The sequence below is a fragment of the Lissotriton vulgaris genome, chromosome 6 (genome assembly GCF_964263255.1).
Source record: "Lissotriton vulgaris chromosome 6, aLisVul1.2, whole genome shotgun sequence".
Lineage (NCBI taxonomy): Eukaryota > Metazoa > Chordata > Amphibia > Caudata > Salamandridae > Lissotriton > Lissotriton vulgaris.
Window position 1 is genome coordinate 13867400 of NC_141694.1, and position 27435 is coordinate 13894834.

The window sequence follows — 27435 nt, forward strand, 5'->3', positions numbered from 1 at the left end:
TTACCAGTGAATAAAAGTTCCTATAAATAGTAGGGTGTGATTACCTGAGGGCGGCAAAAACGGCAAATGCAGCTGCCTGGAAGAAAAAAGCTGCACCAGTGCTGGCGCAGTGGCACTCCCGTCTATGGAAAATACTCTCTATGGAGAGGCTCGCAGACATCTTTAGAGATGACTACAAGAATCTTGAATACAGATGGGGTCCGTTCGCGACATATCTAACACAGGGGTTTCCACTGGCGGTGTGCCCACCCATGCTGATTGGCATGCACCTTTTTCAGTTTTAGATCAATCCTGGGTTCACTCATGGGTCTCCCCATACTGCCTGACACTTGCCAACCTATAATCACACCTACCTATTTCTTAGGGCCTATGCCTAATATCCCAAGCTGCACAATACACATAAATAAACAATGTGGTTTCTAGTGCTTCTCCACCACCATTGTTAGTAGGGGGTAAACAGGGGGAGGAGTGACAGAAGGGAAGAGGCTATAAAAAAAGTTACAAATTAAACAATTGAACCGAAGGGACTAGGCTTGACAGGGTGTTTAGTGCTAGGTATGCCCAGGAATTGAAATACTGTGTCTTTGGTGGGGATCGTGGGGAATTAATATATAATGTATTGCCTTTCCTCTTTATGCTGGTTATCAATGAACAGATTTTTAACAAAAAAAAATATGAAATGTATTGGGTTCTGTAATTTTGACTGTTAGACCTGTCAGCCTAAGGGTGGTCTTCTCCAAACATTTTAACTTCCTCCTCCATTTGTCTGATTGCATTTGTTCTAGCCTTAGGACTTTGCACACTTTACCACTGCAGACCAGTGATAAAGTGCACGTGTTTCCTCCTTAGCATATGGTGACATGGGCTTATCCCCAATGGGCACATTTTGAATCTGCAGCACTTCTTGCTCCGCCCACTTCAGTCGCCCTCCAAACATGTCTCAGGTTTGTCACTGCCACCTATGTGTGCAGTCTTTAAAATACCATTTTGTCCTGGCAAAATAAACTTTTTCCCAGCCTAAACCCTTCCTTTTTGGTACATATATGTCTCCCCTAGGGTAGGCCCTGGACAGCTCAGAAGGAAGGGTGCAATGTATTTAAAAAGTTGGACATCTACTTTTAAGTTTTAAATGTCCTAGTAGTGAAAAACTTTTAAATTCCTTAATCTTAACCACTATACCTAAGCCATAATTACATGACTGATCCTTAACTACTCGAGAACCATTTCTTCGCTCCTTGCTGCTGAATTTCATGCTGGTGTAAATTCACTCACACTGGGGTAGCTGTCTATCTCATGGTGTATGAACATGAAGCCTGATCATCGTTCGTGCTCATTACTCCTGCCAGTCCTGATGATGGCCCAGTAATTTCTTCAGGGCCGAAACGCTGTCGATAAACATGAATTTTGTAACCAAATATGACTAAATTTGTGTGGTTATTATTGTATAATTTTGAGCAGAATGTCACCTTAAACAATGTTTTCCTAGTCCGGATTGTGGCTTTTTAAACCTCTCGGACCTATTTGCACTTACTTGCTTTGCACACACTGCAAGTCCTTCTCTGAGCATTGATACTATATGAAATATATTTGAGTTTTTGATTGTGTCATCTAAATCATCTGTATGATTTGCTGTTGGTGTTGCTCATCCAATACATGCCTTTGAATAATATTGGTTAGTGTGTACTGTCATATAAACCCCAGATTGAGCACACAGTCAAAACTGGCCTATGTGTGTGTTTTGTCCGTTGATTGAAAAAATCCTTGAGGATCCATTGTTGTTACTGAATGCACCAGGCCCTGGTTCTAGAGGGGATATTGGGCATTCTGTTTGTAAGCTTGTTTTAATAGCAGTCATTTCACCTGATTTCCAAAATCTGTGGCTGACACTTTGAATTCTATTTAGTATCAGCTGGACAGTACCAGCTGTCAGTGTCTGCAGTATTTTACTGTGGTGATTGGAGATGTTTCTTTAGAGCATTTGATTTTCTGAAGAAAGATGAGCCGTGAAAGTAAAGTAATTCACACATATACATGTCTTTCACCCGCCAGGAACGTTCTTGCAAACTCCTGGTGTGTCAAGGTGACAGACTCTCAATCAAGAATCATCCCCTGCCAGGACCAGTCCAAGTGGAGTCCCAGAACCTTCAGTGGATGGACTATTCATCGAGCCTTTGCATCCATCAGCACGTGGTCAACCACCAAGGCTCATGTGACCCCATGACTCCTGCAACCCAAAGGCTCATGTGATGCAAAAAGTCCATTTCTGTGTGGGGGCTTCCTCTTACCTCAAGGTTTTGGTGACCTACAAGACTCTTTCCAGACCCTAGCTGTCTTATGACTCCACTCCCTCCAATGACCCCTGAGCAGTCAGGGCCCCAAAGCACTCTGAGGCGTAAGAACTTCCTGGAGACCCAGTCTCTACTAACTCTTAAGGCTTCTTTGAGCCCCTCCCTTTTACTCCCGAGCAGCCTGCTACCCCAATGACACCTCCTGAGACTACACCGAGCTGCCTTTGAGACGTCTGATGTCCCCTCAGATTCATAGAGACCCTGGCTCTCCACTCAGACCCTGAACCACTTTTCAGCATCTATATCTTGGACGCTTGGGCGCTTGGACGCCCCCGGGCAGCAATCGCGCTCTACAAATCGGCATACAAATACAAATACAAATATCGCTCAAAATCATCCCCAAGACCCTGATTTTCTCCTCAGACTCTGCTGAGACTCCGATGCTCCACTTAGTCTACTCCCACCTCTTGGCCCTCGAGTGAAACCCTGACTCCCCACTTAGAATCCTCCCAGTCACTACGCCTCCTCTGAGACCGTAGCTCTCTGTTCAGACCCCTCCAAGCCCCTGAACCCTGGCTTATCTCCTATGAACCCTTAATATTTATATGTGCACCTTGCGTGGTGGGTCCAGTCTCTCCGTAGGAGGCAGTATGAAGTTTGAGGATCTCATCTTGGAGGTGGGTGGCTTTGGCCTCTTCCAGATCCAAATACTTGTGTTCCTTATAATCCCTCAGATTATCTTGCCCTCACATTTCCTGCTGCACAACTTCCTTGCAGCGGTGCCCTCTCATCATTGTGCCCTTCCCAACCAAGATGAATTTAGGAACCTCACAGAGGAGGATCTGCTCCTCACCAGCATCCCCAGGGAGCCTGATGGGACCTTCAGCTCCTGCAAGATGTACAGAGAGCCCCAGTGGCACCTGCTGGAGAACTCCACCTGGAGAAGACCCAGGGACTACATAGGGGGACCACCCAACAGCTCCACCTGGGGACCACCCAACACCTTCTCCTGGGGAACACACAACACCTCCACCTGGGGCACACTCAACGAATCGGCCCTGCAGAGTTGCAAGCATGGCTGGGACTATGACCACTCCCAGTTCACCTCTACCATCGCCACCCAGGTAAGATCCCTAAGGTCACACTCCGACCCACTGTTGCATGATGTCCACTTCTGGCAGAAGATGTCTCCAGTCCCTTGAAATACAAGTGATATTGATAATGGAATTTTATTGATATAAATATGCAAATATAATACAAAAAGAAACAAAATATTTATTTGCATATAATCATAGGTGTGAAATGCTTAACACCATCAGGAAGAAACGTATTAATTACATAACCGTATCAGTACGTTCTATAAAAAGATCTAAAGGCATAAAACAAATAAAACAAATATTATTAATAAAGAACAATTCATGGAGGCTTAGGCACTTCTTCCTTTCGAGGATTGTGTATTTGTGAATTATCGGCAGAGTTATTTAAAAAAGTAGTCATGGCTAGCCATGAGACATCCCTTTTAATTGCAAGTGTAACTGGATAAACATATGCTCTATCAAGTCTGTGGTTATAGCAAAATCCATACCACCATGCTTGAAAAGATACTTGAGATGCATCCTTCCAAGATTTTGTAATTTGTTGAATAGCAACCGCCAGAAGTAACTCTACCATATACAAATCTTTGGACTGGGATGACCAATGGTCAGAAGTACTACCTAGAAAAAGTTTAATAAAATTAAATGGGACTTGTATATTAAAAAAAGTATTTATCTGTTGCCAAGCTCAACCAAAATTTATAAAAAAGAGGACATTAAAATAACTTGTGGTTAAGATCTGCTGAGAGTTGAGAACAAGACCAGCAATTAAAAGGAACAGCAGAATCTATTGTATGTAATGTAACAGGAGTCATCAAAAGTCAGTTATAGAAATAAAACAAAGTTTGAGTTGTATTCGCTGCTCTAGATGATTTCCTTATTTTGTTCCAAATGTTATTCCATAAAGGAGTGGAAAAAGTGGTTTGCAAATAGAGTTTCCAAAGATGTTCTACCTCTGTTTTATCTCTATCTCCAGGAATAAGTGTTAGATGCTTATATAATTGGGATGCAGACGGTAATACATCTAATAACTTATAAGTGTGAGGAGGTGAGGAAGAAGATACTTGATCAAGGTAGAGAAATTGTGAAAAGAGAACATCCATCCCTTCGTACATAAAGCTCTGCGCTGCTTATGATTTTAAATTTCCTTTTCACGCGGGGCGGGGAAAGTCAACGTTTCGACCCAATGGAGTGCGTGATTTGCTAATAGGCACGGCGGGTCTTCCTCAGCACAAGGTGATACAAGGTACAGCCATAATAATGAAGGAAGGTCTTCTGGTCCACGTGGGTTGGACTCACACAGACTGTGGAAAGGTCCTAGATGCGGATAATTTGTATCAATAGGGGAGCATAATTCTGTAACTCTCAGATGGTGGGCAACCGAGCCACTCCTTTGATTGTGCCTTAAATACGCCATATCAATACCAGTAGCACCTTGTAGTGTCTCCATGCCTTTCCTACCTGTGCCTCATTCAGTGATACCAGTTTGCCAGCCCTTTAGTTGCCCTGGTGACAGCTAGGTCGGACTATGGGAACCTGCTGTACCTGGGGGCTCCAGAAAAAAGCATGGCTCGCCTGCAAGTGCTGCAGAACGCGGCAGCACGTCTGATTCTCAGACTGCCTAAAAGGGCGCCTTCTAAGGCGGCCCTCCAGCAGCTACACTGGCTCCCTGTGAGGAGAAGAGTGGAATATAAAGCCCTCTGCACCTGTCATCGCATCTTGAATGGCAGGGCACCCGACCCTCTGACTAAATTGATCGAAGTGTACAAACCAACTCGTGCGCTTAGATCCACAGGGGGCGGCCTACTGAGGATTCCAAGAATTAAGAAGGCCCGCATGGGAGGCAGGTCCTTCAGATGCCTAGCGGCAACTAATTGGAACAAACTGCCAGCGGACTTGCGCCTGGAACCAGAGGAGCCTAGTTTCCGAGCGAAACTAAAAACATTTCTCTATACTAAATAACGGCCCGCGCAGTTTTCTTGTGTCCCCTGCCATCTGCCTATCCCACTTTCAGCGCGTGGACACGCCGGTGTGCGTAATCGCAGCGCTCTACAAATGTCCCAATAATAATAATAATAATAATAATAATAATAATCAAGCCTAATTTCCCACATGGAAACCTAACCAGAGTTTCCCTCTGAAAGTACCTTGTCAGAAACTTGGGGGGGGGGGGCATAGAGAGGGCACCTACTGCATAATAATAAGATGATATCTTCATTGTCAGTATACCCAGCTGGCAGGCAGCAGCTCCTCCCTCATTCTCCACCAATGGCTGTTGACAAATCTGGTTAACGAATTGATACCTCACATATGTTCTACATCTTATATTCCACTGAGAAAGTGAAAGCTGCATATTACACATTCCTTCACCTATATTGGCTGAATATATTTATTTGCAGCAACAGTGGAAAACAGAAGAGCACATTTATATGTTACATAGGACAACAGACTGATTTAGAGATGCACAGAGACCAAAACGTTTGGAAGTGGAATGCAATGTTGTGACTCACTTAAGGAAAGATGAGCTACAACATATTGAATATCAGATATACACAAACATCAGTTACAAGTAGGGATAGATTATTTTTAGCATGGAATTTCACAAAATGTACTAGCCTGTATCTCACATGAACATTGAACTTGAGGGTTCAAAAGTATCAAAATACACAAATGATCTGGTTCCAAGATAAAATGTCTCCCACAACCATTTTGTATTCAAATCTGACTTACCAAAATTAAGCACCCACCCTAAAATGTTGCAGGCATAATAGAAATCCGGAGAGAATCTAGATAGAGTTATATGACATTTCCATGGTGTAGTTGAGTATGTTAGCCGCTACAGGTTTTGAGTAACAAGAGATAGTTTTGTAAATTAAGTAAGAACTCCTTAATAGTTGGGCTACACCTGATGGTAGGAGGTATCTATCTGTCTATATTGCATTCAGGGGGTCTACGGTTAACACACACACTAATCAAACTGCATAGCTTGGGTACTATGACGAATGTTGAGAGCCAATGTGATGCTTCTATTTCTTCAATGATAACACTTTTGCTCAACTCCCTAACTCCGATTAAAATTGCTCTCCAAATGTAACAGTACATTTTTAACCTTGAATATTTTAGGTGTTACTCCTCTGCATGATATTATTTTGTGCTTAAATTATTTACCAAAACAAGTGTCTATTTCCTTATGTGGTCTAACTGATACAATTTATTCACAGACCAGAGTGCCCGGGGAAAGCCATAGGTTTCTGGTGTGTTTCAGAGTTGAGGGGAGTAAACACAGGGTGCGACTAAAAGCTAGATCCAGCACCCCGACCACGCTGAGCTTGGGGTGTCTTGAAACACAACATGCATCAATAAAGGTAGAATGTAAAATGCCAAGGGCCTGTAGGCACTTCTATCATAGGTTGTGAACCGGACAAGTATTCCACTCTTGAACTGGGCTCACAATAATGATTTTCTATGGTAACACAAGATTCGTCTTGCCCTTGTAGGCCACCTGGAGATCAGAGAAGCAGTTTAGAAAGACAAGGGGCGGATAATGAGGCCAAAGACAGTATCTCTGCGGACGGGGTACTCCTTCACAAATGTGATGGATATATCCCATCCACCGAACTATAAATCCCATTATATCCTATGGGATTTATAATTTGGCAGGTGGAGTAACCTGTCCGCCGAGATCTAAATCAATCCCGTTGTCTGTAAATCCAAGGACTCTTCACTGTGAGAGGCTGGGCATTTGACAAGTGGTTAGTGGTCTCTTCGGCTTTAGTGTGAAACACTGGCGGGGTAATCCCGCAGAACAGATGGCCATGGGCTATGCTGATCTCAGTGCATGAATGCTTGTAAGGAGGGGGTTCTGCCAACACAATGGCTGAGTAGGGCATGTAGGGCAAACCATCATAGCATGGAGAATCTCTCTGCGATCAGTCTTTATAACACTAGCTCTGCCTTTGCCTTTCAGTGGGACCTCGTGTGCGAGCGGAAGTGGCTCAATCAGGCCTCAGCCACCTTCTTCTTCATCGGGGTCACTATGGGAGCCATTCTGATTGGTTATCTCTCTGACAGGTGCAGTATTATTTTATTGTTTTCATAATTTGCATGTGTCAGTTCCAATAGAAGTACTGGTGACACCAAAGGTCTTCTGAGTCGAGTCTGATAGGTGTTGTGCGTGACGCTGTTCCTGTCAACTCCTTACAGAGCAGGAAAGTGGAGCAGATAGCAGCTCAGACATGGCGGATGATGGTGACATCACCGGACGGTTGAATGATTAAAACACGGCCGCGTGTACACCAAGCCTAGAACGCTCACTTCACACGTCTTACCAGTTTTTGCCTTCATTTTACCCGCTCATTGTAATAAAACAGACACAAATATATGAATGGGGATGGGCTAATCTGCAGTTGAGAAAAACGCAAATACCTTTTCCACCTGATTTTGCTCTTTGCACAGGTCTTTTCTAAAGCTTTAATGTCCAAGGTTTCTTGAAAGCGCTCCAATGAGTTGAGGAGTCGCTGCTTCAGGGGTACTCCTCCTGCCAAAGCTGAATCAGCCTTCTATCGTTGCAAGATCGATACATTGAACCAGATGTAGGTAGCTAAATACCGTGCAGTAACGTCCGAAAATCGGTGATTTTCCCGTTACCCACCGGTATTTAGCCCTCTCTAATGTAGGAGGCTGGTTTTTAGGATTGGGTAATTTACTGATTCCTTATTTTAAGGATTCAGTAAAATACTGATTCCTTATTTTAAGGAATCGATACATTACAGAATCCTTAAAACCTATGTAGGTAGCACTCAAGTGAGTGCTTTTTTGCTTTAAGGATTCGTTATTTACCACCAACTACAAGTTGGTGGTAAATACCGAATACCTTTAAAAAAGCAATAATTTGCTTTTTTCAAGGTGCCATGTGGCAGACATGCATGTGCGCCTCATGTGAACACATGCACAATTCAGGGGTGCAACAGGGTTTCATAGTGACACCCTGCCACCCTTGAATATGCTCCCGCTATTACCGATTCGTTAAATACCGAATCGGTAATAGTGAATGGCTGCGAATTCATTCCTATGGGCCTCCAGGCCCATAGGAATGAATGGGAAGGTATTTCTTATTACCGAATCGGTATTACCAAATCAGTAATAAGAAATATTTCCGAATCGGTAAATTTTACAGATTTATTACATACATCATATTTACCGATTCCTAAATACCGAATCGTTAAAATACGGTATTTAGGAATCAGTGAAATTAGATTACCTACATCTAGCTCATTGAATTTAATTTAATTGGGAAAAAATGACACCTATTATTCAGAAAAGGCAGACAAAAGTTATGAAGCATTATAATAAAAACAAACTATTATCATTACTGTGATTATTAGTTGACCCTTTTTGCAAGTAGGATGTTGCTGTAGTAATTTACATTCACACATAATCAATAAAATCCCATCCCAAAAAGACCACTTAGCTATGGACAAACATTTGTATGTTCCTGTATTTTGCCCTTTGCATTTTTAATTATCAAAAGAAAAAAATGTCATACTCTTAAATAACAGCAAAACAATGGGAGAGCAAGTAAAATTTGGGGTGCGACCCTATCCCCAGTATAATCATAAGATAAACAACAATGGATGAACCCACTATGTGAATGTGGTACAATTACAAGTAGAGTTAGTACATGGACTCACTAGGTATTGTTAAAAGACCCCTCACACACCAACCTAGTTGGTGTCATGCTTCATCATTTGGGTCCCAACCGGGTGGCCGAATGCGGCATTCAGAAATTCCAAAGTGAGGTGATGGTCCGGAGGTGCATGAGGAGGCTGTTCGGGTCTTGCTGTGATGTGAGAGAAGGAGCGCCATCCACTTCTGCTTTGATAGACGGCAGAAGTATCGGTGAGTGAAAAGCAGGTGGAGTGTAGTCATCTCGACAGTTGATGGAAGTTCAGGTGGTGGTAAATGTAGGCGAGTCCTTGGTTCTAAAGAGCCTTGTCAGCATGTGTCAGCAGGTTGAGTTGGCATCTCTTCTGTACGGGGAGCCAGTGGAGTTTCCTGAGGTGGGGTGTGATGTGGGTTCATCGGGGAAGGCCGAGGATGAGTCTAGTTGCGACGTTCTGCATGTTCTGAAGTCTCCATAGAAGGAGTGCAGCGATTCCCATATAGAGGGCCTTGCCACCATAGTCCAGTCGGCCTTTTACCTGACATATACTTCAGTAGATGAAGACGAGGGTGCACAAAGAGGACAAGCAACAAAAGCTAGCATTAATGACTGGCTCCTGGGTCAATAATGCTAACAGCATATGAATGTGGGAGTAAACGCACATTATCTTACTGACTCCTGGATTGCGGGTCCAGATGCTTTTCCCATTATTGCCCTGTCTCTTGTCTTCACGCCCCAGGGTAGGGGTATCTCATTAGTTCTTCATGATCTGCAGAGTGTAAGTGGTCCAAAATAAACATGCTTTGATGTGCTTCTTCCCAGGTTTGGTCGACGCACCATCCTCCTGGTCTGCTTTGTCTTCACGCTGGTGTTCGGAACGGCCGCCGCAGCCTCCATCAATTACCCAATGCTTGCAGTCTTCTGGTCTCTTTCCGGGGTGTCTCTTTCTGGCCTGTCTTTCATCACTGTGGCTTTAAGTAAGTAAAGAAGACCTGGGAGTTTCATGTTGACTTGATCAATTTGACACACAATTAATTAGAAGGCAGCAACTGTCTTTAGGCTAAATATATTGTGCAGTGCTTAATTTGTAAAAAATATAAGAGCCAGAGCTCTGGTCAGGAGGCCACTATCACTGCCCCAGCCATGCTGCCAATGATAGTAACAACACAACTACTAACCATCACACTCCTACAAGTGTGACAATTCAGATTATTTCAGGCCTCGGAAGCTATCAGAGTGGCTTGGGCGGCAGGTAATAGTAATTTTTTATGTATATTGAATTAATTATTACCTGTTGTTGTGGTCATCTCTAAATTAGCCAGACAGCGCCACCTTGTGACAGACTTTCACAAGCTAATTACCGTGCTTCTAATGGATCATTAGATGCGTCCCCCTGGGCACTCCATCGGGTTCCCTGTTGAAAGAACTAGGACTCCAAAGGTTTTGTTTCTTCTTGTTCAAAAATCATTCATTTTATTTTTTCAAATCATTCATTTTATTTTTCAAATCATTCATATTGTTTTTTCAAACTTAATTAATGAAATTCATTCATCATTTCATTGTTACTTTCCATTTAAGGGCATCTTTGCTTTGTTAGGCTCCTATGCATTTCGGGCACAAAGCCCTTCATCGAGGAGCATCGCTATAGTTCAAAAATAACACTGCAACCATATGTACATCATCTATTGCTAATTATTCAAACGTGTAAATAATTCAAATAGTATATGTTACAGATTAGGCTGAAACATATAGGTTGAAGTATTTATTGGGCATAACAGTGATGAATATGTACAAGGCAGAATGTAACAGTATAGCTCTGCTGTCAGCTCATGTATTGATTATGATCAACATGCTCTACATGAAGTGATTCAAGGTGGCTCAAAAGTGAGCAATCACGTGGGCGTTTTTGACCAATTGCTGGTCGTGTGTGTATATGTTCCTGTGTAAAGTGCAAATTTAAAAAACAGTACTCGCGATTTAAAAAAATAACGAACAAAAATCCAGAGACTTACATGCCCTGTCTTCAATACAAGGGTTGGGATTCTAAAAAATAAAACGTTACGATGAAAATCAGATTTCAACACTGTGCTCAACCGAATGAAATCGGCTTGTTAATATAGTGCGAATCCACTTACTAGATGTTGTGGTTCTAGGTATTAAAGGCTGCATTCCTTTCCTATTGGTTGCTACGCAAACGCACAGCAAGAATGTCAAGCATGTATAAAACTGACGTCAGAGACTGATTATGTGGAGATACACCCTGACTATGCGTAGTCACCACTCCTCGCACAGGCTCTTTTACTTTTCAAATAAATTCATAAATTCATTCCTTTCTTCTGGAAATTCTTAATTTCTATTTCACTACACTGGATATGCAAAGTTCTCATCTAACGAAATTCCAATCTACCGGACTGGTTTCCCCGATTCTGTGGAACGCTGGCAGTGTTTCCGGGTTTCTGCCTGAAAAATAACGTGATTGGACGCCCGCTGTTAGTCACGTGCTAGCAATCTCAAAAACAGACATCTTCCCGGCGTCTGTGTAGAAAACAGACGTTGTCTGCAATCTATACTCCTATTAAGAGATTCAATGAGTAACCAATATTTCGCAATCAATCATGTAAATAAAGTTTAAAAAACTGGAGTATTAATGACGAGTCAGATTGAAAAAGAAACAATGTAAAAAAACGATGTGAAAAAACGAACGGAGTACTCCAAACATGGTAAAACTCAATGACGAGGTGCATTAAAAAACCGGGTGCAACACATCAATCGTGAGTCGTGCTACAAATGTGATCATCAAAACATTAACAATTCAAAAAGAAATCCTCTTCTATATGATGAATACGGTACAAAAAATCATTACCATGTGGACCAAGGTTTATAAAATTGTCAATGATAATTAACAGATCACTCATAGATAACATGCAAACTCTATCCGTTCATTCAGACCATTCGGTTTGCTAGAGTTCATTTTGTGTATCCAAAGATTTTCACGTTGCAATAAGTGTTTGTTATTGTCTCTTCCTTCAATCTTTTCCACTGTCTCTAATATCAGGAATTTCAGTTGTGAGACGTTGTGATGCTCTTCTGTGAAATGCGTTGACACCGTGGATTTCATGTTTCGTGTTCGTATTTTGGACTTGTGTTCATTGATGCGTATCTTTATTTTTCTTTCCGTTTTCCCCACGCACACCTTCCCGCATGGGCACTTCATTAGATAAATTACATTAGACGTATCACAGGTAGCAGAGACTTTAAGTTTTATGTTGTATCCCTTCATGGGATGTGTTATTGTATGACCTTTTTTGATGTTGTTACAATTCCCACAGTTTAAACACAGTCTAGGAGCCTAACAAAGCAAAGATGCCTTTGCTTAAATGGAAAGTAACAATGAAATGATGAATGAATTTCATTAATTAAGTTTGAAAAAACAAAATGAATGATTTGAAAAAATAAAATGAATGATTTTTGAACAAGAAGAAACAAAACATTTGGAGTCCTAGTTCTTTCAACAGGGAACCTGAAGGAGTGCCCAGGGGGGACGCATCTAATGATCCATTAGAAGCACGGTAATTGGTTCATAAACAGACATCCAGGACGGAAGACGTCCCCCGTGGAGCACCTAAAACATTGACAGTATTTAAAAAAAAAAAAGATTATTCAAATTAGAAGGCTGTGCACCTGCACCAAAAAAATAGCATTTGTTCACAATAATCCGCCCACTGGACGGGTAGCACGCCATTGAAAAAAACAACAGAATTTGAAGATTGCGAATAGCAACATGGCATATGAGGAGAGCTCAAAAAGCACAGAAGCAAGAGCAGACACTTTTGCATTGGGAGAGGAGGAAGCGTCCTGAATATACTCATTAATTCATGAAGATATAGCACAGTCATCTACCAACCGGACCAAGGAGCAAGATATAAGACAGTTATTGTACCTATCAAAAAGGGAAATTAATCAAGGGGAGACGCAGCGCACGGACCCTTGACCCTTGGAAGCAGGAAGCGGCTAGAGAAGCAGCGCTCGGGACTCTCAGTCCCAGGAGACAACAGTGCCACACCAGCCCGCCCTCTCTTGCCGGGCAGTGAAGTAGACCACACTCATTACATACCACTGAGCGCAGTGTATACCCCAGAGTCTACGAATAGCCTTAAAACCATCTCGATGCACAAACTCTAAACGCTTTCAGGAACGGTGGTATGCCATCCTGAACAAATGTTCTTTAGATTTGATACTATTAATCATTGAGAAATTTGTAAAGTCTGGTGGGCCCTAGGCCCTCATGCTGGCACTAAGTCACACGCAGACACAGGACACACTGGAGGTATGGTGCAACTGGCCCAGAGCACGTGGGCTCGGCCTCTTTTATTCAGGCTGTGTCACCTGACCGGTGACATCAGTGGTGGGTGGGTGTTAAGTGTAGATACATGCTCAGCAGTAGAATGCTGACCTGTGCTGGGGCACTACATCCCTCCCCAAATTGATTAAAAATTAACCCAAACAGAAAAAGTCCAAAAACCTGTGGGGGGAAAGAAAAACACAGAAAATTTAACATTGGACTTGCGCTTTCAAACGAGACTCTTTCGCTGCTTGCAAACCGCAGGCAGTATAGTTCTTGCGTTCAGGATTAACAGTTCTTGGTGGCACGGTTCGCAGTTGTTCTGCGGGTTCATTCTGTGTCGGTGCTATCTGTCCGCTGTTCTCAGCCCTGCCTTTGCTTCGCTCCGTTGGTGATAAGAGATAGATGGATGACACAGGTGTCAACAGTCTTCTGGTTTTGTTCTCTCTTCTGGCTTCGTGATGTTCCCAGGCAGGCTTTAGTGTTGACTCTTGGCAGGTGAATAGAGTAGGTGCAAACATCCCTCTCACTAGGATGCCCCTCTCGCCAGGATTCTTCTCTCACCAGATGTCCGGGAGGACCTCTTTGCCAGGTTTCCACTGGCCTGGTGTTTTCGGTCGTGTTGCTCCACCATGGCCTTCGGGCCGTGAGCAGGGCGCTCCACGAGCCTCACCGTCGTGTCCTAGTTCTACCTGAAGGTTGAGTTGTCAACTCTCTTCATTGCTCGCGAGGCTTTCATCCCCTTGGGTCCTGCAGACGTGCTTCTGTAGATCTGTCTCCCGTGCGGGACTTGCTGCCCCCAGAGTCCCTTGAGGCCTCTGCTTCTTGGGTTGCCAGGGGTCGGTGTGGAGTGGTCAGTTCATCATCCGGATGTGTGAGCACTCTCGCCATCCAATCTTCCACTCAACCTCAGAGGTAGATGTCGCCAACAGTCTATCTTGCTGTCTTCTGCGTTCGCCATGTGGATGGATGGCTCGTAGGTGGTTGTCTTTGGTCTGCACTGCCGGTGCTCTTACCAGGCTTGTCTTCCATTGCACTCAGGTGTTCCAGTGCCTGTCACCTTGCTTCTTTCCGCAGGGGCGGCTTCTTCTTGCAGTGGCAGCGTGCCATTCCGACTTCTCCTTTCTTCCTTTCTTAGTGGCGGTGGCCACTCTGTTCTTTCTCCTTTCTTCTTGAAGTGACTGCGTGCCACTCTGACTTCTCCTTTCTTCGGTGACGGCATGCCACTCCGATCTTTCTTCTTCTCTTCTTCTCGCGACGTACTCTGATCCCCTTTTCTTCATCTTCTCTGGCCAGGCTTCCCCATGCAGCGCACGCACTCTGCACGTGTCTTCCTGGTCTTGTCCTAGTCCTAGGACACTATCTTCTTGTCACTCACTTCTCAGGGTTAGCGTCACGACCTTCACATCTTCTTCCTGTCGCTTTCGTTAATTTGTGTGGTTGAAGTTGGTGAGTCCAGGTCCTTTGACCGCGCCTTGTCTGAACTTCTTGGACCTCGTGCTGGTCCCTTCTGCCGAGGTCTGGCAGGTAGGATTCGTGGTGCTGAGCTTCTTGGACCTCGTGCTGGTCCCTTCTGTTGATGTTCGGCAGGTAGGCTTTGTGGTGCGACCATCTGGCTGGTCGGATTCGTGCTTTGTGACCAGGCTGAGTGGTCAGGTTGCTTCTGTGTTGAATCTTCAATGCTGCGGGTTGTCTGCGCAACCATTTTCTTTTCATCGCAGTTTAATTGCTTTGGTGCGCAACTAGGTGCGCTCTTCGATGTTCCCTTGTGACTTGTTGCTTTGGGCTATTGCTGGCCGTACTGCTGCGCATTTGTGTCATGCGTTTTTTGCACTTCCTGGTGCTGGGTTCCAAAACCATCGTCGGTTCGTGTGGTGGTATTCCTACTTTTGCCATTCTGCTGCAGCGATGGCCTGTGGCCACCAGGCATCGCTGTCTTCTCTTCTGGCGTGGCGTAGATGCTTCTTGGGTGTTTGCTTCTGGAGGGTTGCGTCAGCACTCAATGGATCTTCTTCTGGTCGTGCTTCTTCTTGCCGTTGGTGGTTGCGATCCTTCGTTGTGTCCTGCGTGGAGTTGCTGCACTCCTGATGCGCTTCTGGGTCTTAATGCACGTTTCTTAGATTCTGCCGCGTTCTTGTGCTTCTGGTGCGCTCCTGCGCCGTCGCCTTTTATCTTCTCAGGCTGTGTAGTAGCTTGGTGGCGTTCTGGTGTAGCAGTGTTCTTGCGCATGGTCAGTTTCTCCTGGTGTGTTCTTTGCGCTTCTGGCGCGTTCCTGCGCCGTCTCCTCACAGTGCCTTAAGTGTAGGCCTTGTATCTAGTTTTGCTGACTGTCTCTTGCGTGCCCTTCAGTTCCTTTCTGCTTGGGAGTAGCCACCTGCCAGCAGGTGGTCGTCTATCAGTCTCTGGTCGTCACTTGTGGGGGTTCTACTGTTGGCTGGGCTGTGTGTGTACTCTGCTTGTCCTAGGCTTGTCTCACCTTGTGTCATTCAAGTTTGCTGCCAGTGTCTTTTAATTTGTGAGGGTGATTCTGCTTTTGGCCACTGGATAGCAGTGTAGGGCTATCTGTGTTAGTTTGCAGCCTATTCTCTCCTCGTTCTATGGACCCTTCCTCTGCATTCTGGTAATTTCTTTGCTCGGTGCAGGAGCATCGTTGGAGCAGTGTTCCAGCTTGCAGGAGGGCTTCGTGTTGAGTACGGGTGAACTCTGCTTCTGCCCACATGCTTCATGCTTCTTTGTGTTCTCCCCTGCTGCACACGGACTCTTTTGAGTGGTGCACACGGCCCCTGGCAGTATACACTGGCTGTCTGGTTCGTGTGTTGGGGCTTGTGTTGTCACCACTGCGGGGGCTCATTTGAAAATAGAAAAGGCCCACAGGCTAGATGCTGTCTTTGTTCCCTTGCACCCCACCGCCGCAGCTTAAGTTGTCTCACGCTGCGCGGCGGGGGAGGGGTGTCGGCGCTGGTGTCCGGGCCGCTCCGTTCTCGGGCACACACGCACGGAGCAGCAGGGCAAGGCGGGCGGTCACTGCTGGATGGCCTTCCTACTTCTCCGGTGAGTCTCTTTCTCACTGGGCTGCGCAGGGGGTGTTCACTGACGCTGTTGCCGGCTGCGGGCCGGGTGCTGGATCTCTCGTTTCCTCTCCTTTCTCTTCCCCCACTGCCCCTGCCACATGTCACATGCGGCGCGGGGGTGGAAACGCTGTACAGCGGGTGGGCTCCGCTGAAACTTCAGTTCATTGCGGGTGGGCTCCGCTTCAACTATTCAGCGCCTGGCAGCTCCCCTCACGCTCCGGGCGCTCTACGGTAAAGCTTTTCACCCTGCCGCCGCACTTTACACACGCGGCGCGGGACGCTGCAGGCAGGCCAAAGGTGGGCTCCGCTGGTCTTGTCTTAATTATGGGCAATAGCTAGCGCCGCTCACAAATGCTGGGGCATAGTTAATGTTCGTGGTTCATAGCGGGTGGGCTCCACTTAATACAGTCAGAAGGGGGGTCGCTTCAGGCACACGCGACCCCTGAGGGCATTATTAGCGCCCTGGCTCACCTCCGGTCCAGCAGGCTTGTTCGACCACGCGGGTGGTCGAACAAGCTTGTCTTGTGCTTGTCTTCTCAGGATGCCGCCACAGCAGGGCGGATCATGGCAGACTGGAGAGGTGCGGGGTGGGCTCCCGGTCACCTCCTAATCACAAAACCAGCCCGGGGCTCGACACATGCCCCTCTGGCCTCTCGGCGTCCGGCGCTGATCACCGGGGTGCCATTGACGCAGGCAGCTCCCTCCTTCTTTTCCCACGATGTTTCTTTTAGCTGGCACGCGTGGGCACAGCTAAACCCTCGTCGCCATTGTAAAGTCTGGTGGGCCCTAGGCCCTCATGCTGGCACTCAGTCACATGCAGACACAGGACACACTGGAGATATGGTGCAACTGGCCCACAGCACGTGGGCTCGGCCTCTTTTATTCAGGCTGTGTCACCTGACCGGTGACATCAGTGGTGGGTGGGTGTTAAGTGTAGATACATGCTCAGCACTAGAATGCTGACCTGTGCTGGGGCACTACAGAATTTTCTAGCATTTTAGGTGATCTCACAGAAGAGATAGTGGAAGTGTCAAACGAACTTACCAACATGATGTCTACTGAGGATTCGACAAAAGCTCTGGAGGAAATAAATGATCAAATTGCAAAACAACCCCTTGTGTGCTGTAGGGACATCACTAGTTTGAAGGATTATAGTCGCAGAGAAACACTGATTCAATAATAAGCAGATAAAGCAGGCAAAATTAAAATACAATGTCCTTGATGGGCGCACAGATCTTGGGAGGTGGGTTATACCTTATATAATGATGCAACCAATACGATTGAGTTCTGATAAGTGCGCCTTGTTTTGCAGGTGTGGAGTGGGTGGACATGAAGCATCGCACGTTAGCCGGGTGCCTGACCAGCCTTTGTTGGAGCATCGGAAACATGTTCCTGGCTCTGGTGGCGTACTTGATCCGGGACTGGCGCTGGCTTCTTGTTGCTCTTACATCCCCCTGTATTCTGGGCATCATAAGCATATGGTGAGTGGGTTATATCTTCTCATTCTGCATGTCCTTCGTCTGAGAGACCTTACGCCCATCCATGTCTGCTGCGTCGTAAAACTGAACGGATGTTTATACACAGTATTAGTTCGCCAGTCTCCTTTTTTCCCACACAGGTGGCTTCCTGAGTCTGCGAGGTGGCTTTTGGCCAAAGGGAAGGTGAAGGAGACCTATGCTTACTTGGCTCGTTGCTCTTCAATGAACGGCCAGGAATGTTTGTCTTCCAAAATCAACACTGAGGTGAGAGGGTGTGTAATGCTGCACTTTAGAGATGATGCCCAAAATTGATTCTCCTTAGACATCACAAACATGCAACTAAAATACATTCAGAACGTTGAGGTCTGGATGCAGCAGATGAAGCGTTGTTCCTCTTGGATAGCGACAGATCATGCCTTCTCGTCCTTCTGACTCTGTCAGCTGCATCTGACGCAGTCAACTTTACCTCCTTTCTAAAAACGATACAGGAAGAGATGGGGATTAATGGCACAGTCCTGAGATGGTCTGAATCACATCCAAACAATTGTTCCCAGCAAATACAATCATCAAACTGCCTCTCTAGCCCTGTGCAAGAGTTCCTCAAGGGCCAATACTTTCTCCGAAGCTTTTCATTCTCTAAATTGAGGGAAACATCCTTTACAATGCAACTTTTACCACGCAGTGCTTTTACATCGCAACTTTTACAACGCAAACCATTACAACGCATTGCGCTGGGGGGCACTCTAGGATAGGGAATAGATTTAATTTACTATCCAACACCTTCCCTACTATCCACGGGGACTGGAGTTGGAATAGTAAATTAAACTATTCACTATCCAGCACCCCTCAGCACTATGCGTTGTAAAGGCATGCGTTGTAAAAGTTGCAATGTAAAAGCATGCGTGGTTAAAGCATGCATTGTGATGTCATACATCCCTAAATTGACCTCTTCCACTCACTCCTGAGCCAATTTAACGTCTCTTTCCATCTTTACGCAGAAGACGCTTAGCTGTATCCAAAAGTGTCCTTTCTGAAGAACATTAATGGCCCGATAAGACCCTAAGGTGTCTCCACTCCTGGATGTCAGTCCACCTTCTCCAGCTAAACCTCATGAAAACAGACCTTTTCCCACACCACTCAACACCCATACAATCCTGGTTTTATTTACAAACCTAATGAACTGCAAGTCGTCCATTGTTTCAAGCACTAAGGGGTAGATTTACAAGCCCCTTGCGACATCTTTACAACACCGTTGCATCACTTCTGTGACACAGCAGCGTCGTAAACAATGCGCCACTATGTGACATATTTACAACGTGACACATCTAGGGAGATGCGTCACGTTGTAAAGCCCTGCGCTACATTATACCTGCGTCAGGAATAATATATGCACAGTGGGCGTTCCATCGCAAGGAAGCCTTGTAAAAGTGATGCAGAGAAATCTACAAGATTTCACTGAGTCACTTTAACCACCCTGCTGTGCCAAAACCTTACGCCTGCTTGTAGCAGGCGTAAGGAGTGACGCAGCACAGCAAGTATAGGCCGCTCCTGAGCAGTGCTGGAGTTGCAACACGCTTCCGACACGCCTCCAGCACGGCGTCGCCTTTAAGCCGACAGATGCTTCAGGCATCTGTCTATCCTTCACGCATGTGTCTATCCAAATAGCCTTGTGCCACCACGGTTGCGGCGCATCCATGGTGGCACAAGGCTATTTTTCCGTCACACACAATAACTAGTTCATCCCATATAATATGCAGGGATGCACCAGCTATTGTAAATCTGCCCCTTAATCACTAGGGTTCATACTCACTCAGAACCTGAATGTGCAGGCCCCAATAAACGCTTTATCAAACAGAGTCCAAAACCAAACCGACCTCATCCGAGGAATGGGATCCATGATGCCAGCAGATGGCCTCCAAAGCAGGAGTTGAATCACTTGTCTTCACAAGGCTCAATTACGGCAACCCTTTACTATCCAGCACCCCCAAAATCTTCCTCTAAAGGGCCCCTCTATGCAGCGGCCTAGCTAGTATCAGGTTCTAGATAAACGAATCATATGACACCTATCCTGAGCTCTGCAAATGAGCAGGCCTTTGTTCATAAGACAGTGCATTAAGGAGCAGGCACACAAACAACTTAGCTGGTGCACTCACACTTGGTAAATACCACAGGGCTTGTTATTTATCGGATGCAATAAATAGCACTATTACGAGTTTCTGGGAAATAACATGCAGATTTTGGTGTTAAACGCACATGAATCCGCATGATAGAGTAAATACCGTATGTCTCTCCCTGTTAAAGGTCTGACCTGCCGAAAGGAAATGAACAATGAGTTTTTTAACCCATCTGATAATTATTGGATGTGTTAAATAAACCAACCTCATAATTCCAACCCATGCATAAACAGGAGGAGCAACTTGTAATCATGACCTATGTCTTCAAATGCTCCCCTTAAAAGTGTCACAAACTGTTAATCGTTTTCAGGGAGTGCGTCTGTGGCTTGGAGATCCTTGAATGTATGACGTTACTACGCATGGCGTTATAACGTGGTTGTTACAACGACCGCGTTGTTACCACACAAGCCATTATATGGCAAGTCGTAACAATGATTTGCTTTAGGGGAGCGCTGGATTTAAGAATAGTATAAATTACTCCAGTGTGTGCAACAGCACGGAAGGTGTTGGATTTAAAACCCAACACATTCCCTGCTGTTGCACGCCCCCTAGAGCAAGTTTTTGTTACGACTTGCGATGTAGTGGCTTTCGTGGTAACAACGCGGTCGTTGTAACGACCGCAATGTAAAGACATGCGTTGTGGGAACAGCATTGTAAATGCTGTTTCCCCCCTGCTCATGATCAGGATGAATCATTTAAATGTCACTTTTTAGAAAGGTAAACATATCACTACCATCTATGACTGGCTGCAAGTCAACCCTAAAAATACCTATTGGGGAAGGAAAATGCTGCAATTAGTTTTCTATTTGGTATGCACCTTACCATTTTTTACTCTTATGTACTTCAACCTCCTTGTAAAATGCCTGCTACCCAGATAGGTCTGGTTGATAAAGTATAAAACTGCTTGAATAAAAAATAAAATAAATATGAGTGGTAGGAAAAAGGATGCTATGACAGTAACATTTCTGATGCACAGAGGGAAACATTCCTACATGTTAAAGAAAACACTTTCTTTAATTTTGCACAGTGTTATTCACTTTTTACATGATGTTTGTTACACATTTTATATGGCAAACATTCTCCGGGCTCGGCTCGTGCGCTGGCTGACTTGGCTCGGCTCGGATTCTGTGCTTCCTGATAATTTGTTGGCTCGCCCACCTCTACCCATCCTGTCCATCTTTCGGGTTAAAGGAGTTGGAGAGGCTCTGCTAGTTTAGGAAGTATGGAAGCGCAGGAACAAGGACCATTCGGGGCTGGACTGACTGGGTATTCCAGAGATAGGTCTGAAGCCATTGGAGGCCAGTTTTTAAGGCAGGGAGCTGCTGGCTGCATCTTTGCCATCTTCTCCACCTCCCTCAGGTAAGTACATCAGGTGAAATTAAATTAAATTAAATGTGAATTTATAAAGCGCACTACTGCCTGGAGGTGTCAAGGCACTACCCCAACAGGAGAAAAACAAAAGCTGTAGAACTGGAGAACTGGAGCAATACCACTACCTACTGATTGACAGCCATGTTTTCAATCCCTTCCTGGAAGGAAGCAATTGTGTCATTTCTTTGAGATCAGGGGGGAGAGTGTTCCAAAGTTTCAAGGTACAAGTAACAAAACTTTTGCCCTTCTGACTCTGGGAACAGTTCTGTTACCTGCTGATGATGACCGTAAGGCTCTGGCGGGGGAACCAGTAACACCTTTGCCTCAAGTAAAGGGGACGTGATTGACGGAGAGCCTTGAAGGCCAATCAGAAGTAGGCGAGCTGCTGCATTCTGCACCACTTGGACCTTATTTAAGAGCTTTTTCTGTACATTGATAAATAGAGTATTGCAATAGTCAAGTTTAGGCAGAAGGAGGGCGGACACCACACTCTTCAGCAGGTCCTGATGGATGAATGAAAAAAACTTTCTTAGCAGTTTTAAGGTGTAGAAAGAGAAACAAGTAACGGCGTTGATGTGATTTCAAGGACCAATTGCGGTCGAACATGAATCCTAAGTTTTTAGCTTTTGAAACTGGAGAGGGATGATTACCCAACTCTTGTGGCCACCATATAGAGGACCAAAATGAGTGTTTCCAAATAACAAAACCTCTGTTTTACCCAAGTTGAGCTTTAAGCGGTTTTCGTTCATGCTTTTGTGACCTGTTGCATGCAGTCATGAAATCTAACATTGCTCATTGAGTCATGAAATCTACATGGCCAAAGGAATCAGAGAGAGAAGCAGACGTAGAGATGAGAAGGGGGGGGGGGACGAATGGGATAGTTTGGCACTTTTGCCAGGTCTGCTTTCGTTTCCCAGCACGGCCGATTGCCTGTTTATTCCATGGGACATTTCCCAATGGGCTGTATCCAGTGGTGGCCTTTAAAAAAATAATAATCTTTTTTATTAGGCTTTACCAAAATTAACAAATCTTGGTAGTATCTACAGGATCAGTGTTAGAAATGGAAATTTTTGGTTGGCTAAGGCTTGCGCTAAAGCCAGGCAGAGACCACCATTCTACGTCAGGGCAAGGAAGTCACCCGCCAAGATAACCCCTGCTCACCACCTTGGTAGCTTGGAATGAGCAGTCAGGCGATGTGTGAAGCGGTTGCGTGCGCACCCAGCAACAACATCCAAAGCCCACCACAAAGGAAACTCCTCACAAGGTTATATATAAGAATAGCGTTTGTATTATACCAAACACATTAGATAATAAACTCACAATTTACACTGTGCCACTGGCACGGGCGGAATTTACAGGGGATTATTACACAGGACAGGGCCACATGAACCACTGTCAGGAACAAGCACTTGGTAGAACTAGCACTTCGTAGAAATAACACTTTGTAGAAATAGCACTTTTAGAACATAGAATACTTGTAGCACCAAATAGCAAATGTAGCACACAACCAGTAACCACTGGTAAACGGTAAGTACACCCTACGCAATCCTAACCACTTTGGGCAACACTCCATGAGGACATAAAAAAGAATGACGGTGCAAATTTTTGGAAGAAAATAAATTCATTAACGCACCCTGCAAAAATGGAGGTTACATCTAACATTGCAGAAGCAACTTGGGCAGCATATCTTGAAAACCACTTTAACCGAGATCTGTCGGCCAATCAGATTATGAGCAAATCTCGCCTTGTACGAGGCCACGATGTCGGCGATAGGCTACAAATGCACCCAATCAATCAGGACATGGCAGGAGACGCAGATCATACATCTTTGGAACCCATAATAAAGCAGCAAATAAAGAAAGGAAGAATGGAAGGTGCGCCGGGTCCAAACGGGATTCCGCCCGTCCTTTTTAAAAAAGACATGGACTATTGGGCAGCGGCGCTGGAACCCCTCTTTCGGGAGATCAGGTATACTAACATCCTACCAGACACTTGGAAGGGCTCTATTATTGCCCCCATATACAAAGCAGGGGATAGAGGTATTCCTCAAAATTATCGGTTAGTTGCTCTAATCGATAATGATGCGAAGTATTTTGTAGGTCTAATACTGGAAGATCTAAAGACATGGGCCACGAGGAAGTCTCTAACAGGTTTTGTTAAAGCCGTGGGGACAACAACAAACATACTGTCAATGAGCATGCTTATAGACAAGGCAGAGATGAAAAAAATGCCCCTGCACCTCTGCTTTATAGACTATAAGGCGGCATTTGACAACATCAACCGCAATTTACTATGGACAAAGCTCAAGGAATGGGGTATCCCAAAAGGTCTGCTGGAGCCATTAATTAACCTACATACAGACACTTGGATTCAGATCAAGGTGGGGGACGGCTCAATGCTGTCAAGGCGGATACAAACCAACAACGGCCTTAAGCAGGGTTGCGTGTTGGCACCCACACTGTTCAATCTGTTCCTGGCGGATCTGGTGCCCCTATTAAATAACTGCAACTCTCACTCGCCAAAATTAGAAGGCCTAAATCTACCATGCCTCCTATACGCAGACGACCTGGTGTTAATAAGCCATACTAAAGTAGGGCTTCAAGATCTCTTAAATACAACCCAGAGATACTCTGAGCTAAATGATTTAACAGCGAACCTCGAGAAGACGCAAACAATGACAATCAGTAAGAACAAACATAAGAAAAGCTTCTTGTGGTTCTGGAACAACATCCGCATCAAAGACACCTTGTCGTATAAATATCTAGGTGTGAAGATTGATAGGGGCGGCCAATTCAGTGAACAAAGGGCCAGTATAAGAGGTAAAGGCCTTGCTCTGGCAATCGCCTTAAAAACACTAAATAACAACCTCTCTGGCCTTTCTCTGACCCCTTTACTACATGTCATTGGTGCAAAATTATTACCAACACTAACTTATGGGAGCGAGGCCCATCGAGGCAGAGATGCCGTAACGCTTGACAGTACAATCGTGTCGGCATACAGAATCATCTTCGGCCTTCCAAAGCGATCCTCCCCAGCACAGATCAGATTGGAGTTTGGTATTCGGTCACAGCTTTTTGCAAGACAAGGGGCATATATCTGCTCATGGGACAAAGTAAGAAAAACGACTGAAGGAACGTTGAACGCATACTTATGGAAAGAACTAGAGCAGACCCAAAATTCAACAGCAGCAACATATTTGGCAAAGAGTATAGTGAACACCGGACTGGCAGAACTCTGGGCGTCCCCGGTAGATCACAAATCATTCAACAAACTGGTGAAGAAATCGATCAAGCTTCAGTCATGGGTCCAGGACAAAGCCACCCTATCAAAAAGATCTCATGCATGGATGGTATTAAATACATACCTGATACAAGCCTCCCAGCCTTATCTTGGCCTAGGTTATACAAAAAAAAACAAATTGTCCTTTCTAAGATATAGACTGGGCCTGCTACCATGTATTCTATACCTCCCTCACTGGCTGAGATCGAAAGCTGGAACATTATGCAGGTTATGTGGCATTGGGGCTGAAGACATGATGCACTTGCTATGCACGTGTGAAGAATTACAAGAAGAAAGAAAGCTCCTGCTGAAACGCCACTTTATTTTACAGGGGGTACGCACACGAAGGAGTGCAGTGCTAACCGGCTTCTCAGCACAGGATCCTCAGCTCAGTTGCAGTTTTGTGAAATTTTTAAAAGCAGTGGAAAAAAAACTACCAAAAACTGACACATGAACTATCTACAAACAGGACATATGATTTAACTTACGAATTGCCTGAAAACTGTAAAGAAATTTGTGGACAAAAACATGAACAGACTAACAGGCTACAAAGTGGATGAGAAGTACAGAAGGCCTAACGTGGGCGGCCAGCAAACAAAATCAATTTGTATGCTGAACTTTTTGTTTTCTGCAATATAGAATAGAATCGATCTTAAACGCATGTTTTTATGAGTATTTTAATCTTGCTATTGTGTACTGTATCGCATTGGCTTTAATTAACTGTGCAATAAAACTAAAACTAACCACTTTAGGCATATATCACGCAGGGAACCATGAACTCACTAGCATAACTATACTAGGAAACACAACCTCCTAAGCATAAACACATTTAGAGGTATAGGCAAAGCATTGCATACTATGCATAAAGCACATTAGGTAAGTAATCACATTTGCGCCAAAAAACACATAACTGACCCCAGGCCAACTTGGCCTCTCAGGGGCTCACAGGCCCTATGCCCAGGTAGCCAAAGAAGAATGCGCAAGGGACTAAACGTAGCAGCTGCCCACTAAGTGCTGGGCAGCTGGGGAACTGAGCCTGGCATCACCGTGTCTCCTGGCTCTCCTCTGGTGCTCAAATAAACCACTGCACCCGTTGGAGCCTCGTGGGCTCTAATTACGACAATGGCCCCTTGAGCCTCTGAGGCTCTAAAGCAAATGCTCCCCACATTGGAGCCTCGTGGGCTCTGTCTACAACTGTGCTAGCGGTTGGAGCCACGTGGGCTCCGAATGAAACTGTGCCCCCAAATCACGCTTGAGCCTCCTGGGCTCGAAATTCACAAGGAATATGCTGCCACACTGGGGGGGAGTGGCCCTCTGAAATGCCCCCAGACGTTGGAGCAGCTACCCTCTGACCCGCGGGGTAGCTGCGATCACCGACAATGTGCTCCGAATCTTAGAGATGCAGAACTCGCCCCCCCAAGTACTGAGTGGTGCCCTGGTGATTTAAACGCTATGCATACGATGGAGCCACTTAAGCTTGGGGAATCACTGGGCCCCTCACAGGGGTCTCTGAATGCGATAGTCCCCCCTCCACTTGGGAGCGGCCCGCAACGGCGGGCCCGCTCAGAACAGGAGCCGGATTGGGACCGGCTCCACTGTTAAACTCGCGGAGCCTCTCAGCCCTTCTTTACTCACCGGGCGTCTCTCGGAGGCTTCACCGGCGACAAGCGGGGCTCCATCTTCACTACAGGAGCCCCGGGGGGAACACTGCTCCGGGCCCTTCCACTTCTCCAACCCGAGTCCAGGGTGGGGTAGACTCCCGCCTAGGGTCTATGTTCTGCTCACTTCTCCCTTCCGCACCATAGCGCGGGGTGGGCTCCCGTCGGCTTCCGGTTCTTTGTGGAAGCACTTCCGGGTCGCCGCGGGAAGCGGGGCGGCCCTCCCAGGCACTGCAGGCGGCGATACGGGCCAAACGAGGGGAAGGCTCCCTCGAGAGCAACAGCAACTGCAGCAGCGGGATAGGCACCCGTAATAGATAATAAAAAGTCGGCGAATTTGCAGGGTGGGCACCCGCGCCGAAATCGGCTCCCAATGCGGCCAAAATGCAGGGTGGGCACCTGCATCCTCCTAAATAAAGAGGGCGAGTGGCTAGAAAAACAGCGCTCCTGGCAAGGGAAGTAAACCGCTCCCCAGGCACTGAAGGCAAAGTTTTAGAACAAGATCCTCCTTAGGAAGGAAAGGGGGGCGGCGGCAAAGGCTGTGCCCAGGGGCCAGCTCATAGGCCCCTCCAGGCAGGGAGGCAGTCCCCAGTGGTGGTCCTCCTGGTGCCCAGCAGCAGCAGCAGGCCCCCCTCAAGTTAGGATCAGGAAGAACATTTTACATGGGGTCACAGCCCCTTTTTATAAAAATAAATCCTTTGTCTGAGGCTGCAGGGTTAAGGGAAAAACCAGACACAGCTGGTTTTGGAGCACTCTGTTGTGCTCAGCCCCTCTCCCCCTTCAGAGGACAGGCTAGGGTCATCAGTCGCACCACAGGGGGCAGAGCCAGCATTGTGTAGGGAAAGCCCAGCCCTATTCAGGTCCCAAGTGCACTCCTCCCTGCCATCAATATGCAGATCTCTCCACTCACCACCGGGGCAGACCCATCCTGACTCCTTGAGCCAGGCACACCAGCCAGCTCCAGCCAATCACAAGCCAGACAGTCATTTCACCTTTATTACGCAGACATGCCAACTTC

General features: G+C 45.8%; 1 protein-coding gene across 2 annotated transcripts in view; it reads left to right on the forward strand.

Moving 5' to 3' along the window:
* The first annotated feature begins 2748 nt into the window (after positions 1-2748).
* The window catches only part of LOC147706702 (solute carrier family 22 member 7-like), a 143845-nt gene continuing 119158 nt past the window's right edge, over positions 2749-27435 (forward strand). Inside the window, exons 1-6 of one of the 2 annotated variants that reach the window (XM_086925845.1) lie at positions 2749-3225; positions 3274-3412; positions 7350-7453; positions 9867-10021; positions 17770-17938; positions 18076-18199. In XM_086925845.1, the coding sequence (XP_086781971.1) occupies positions 2894-3225; positions 3274-3412; positions 7350-7453; positions 9867-10021; positions 17770-17938; positions 18076-18199 (1023 nt within the window). In that variant the 5' untranslated portion in view covers positions 2749-2893. Of the gene's footprint in view, positions 3413-7349; positions 7454-9866; positions 10022-17769; positions 17939-18075; positions 18200-27435 lie in introns of both variants that reach the window. The other variant, XM_086925844.1, reaches the window with a different exon arrangement.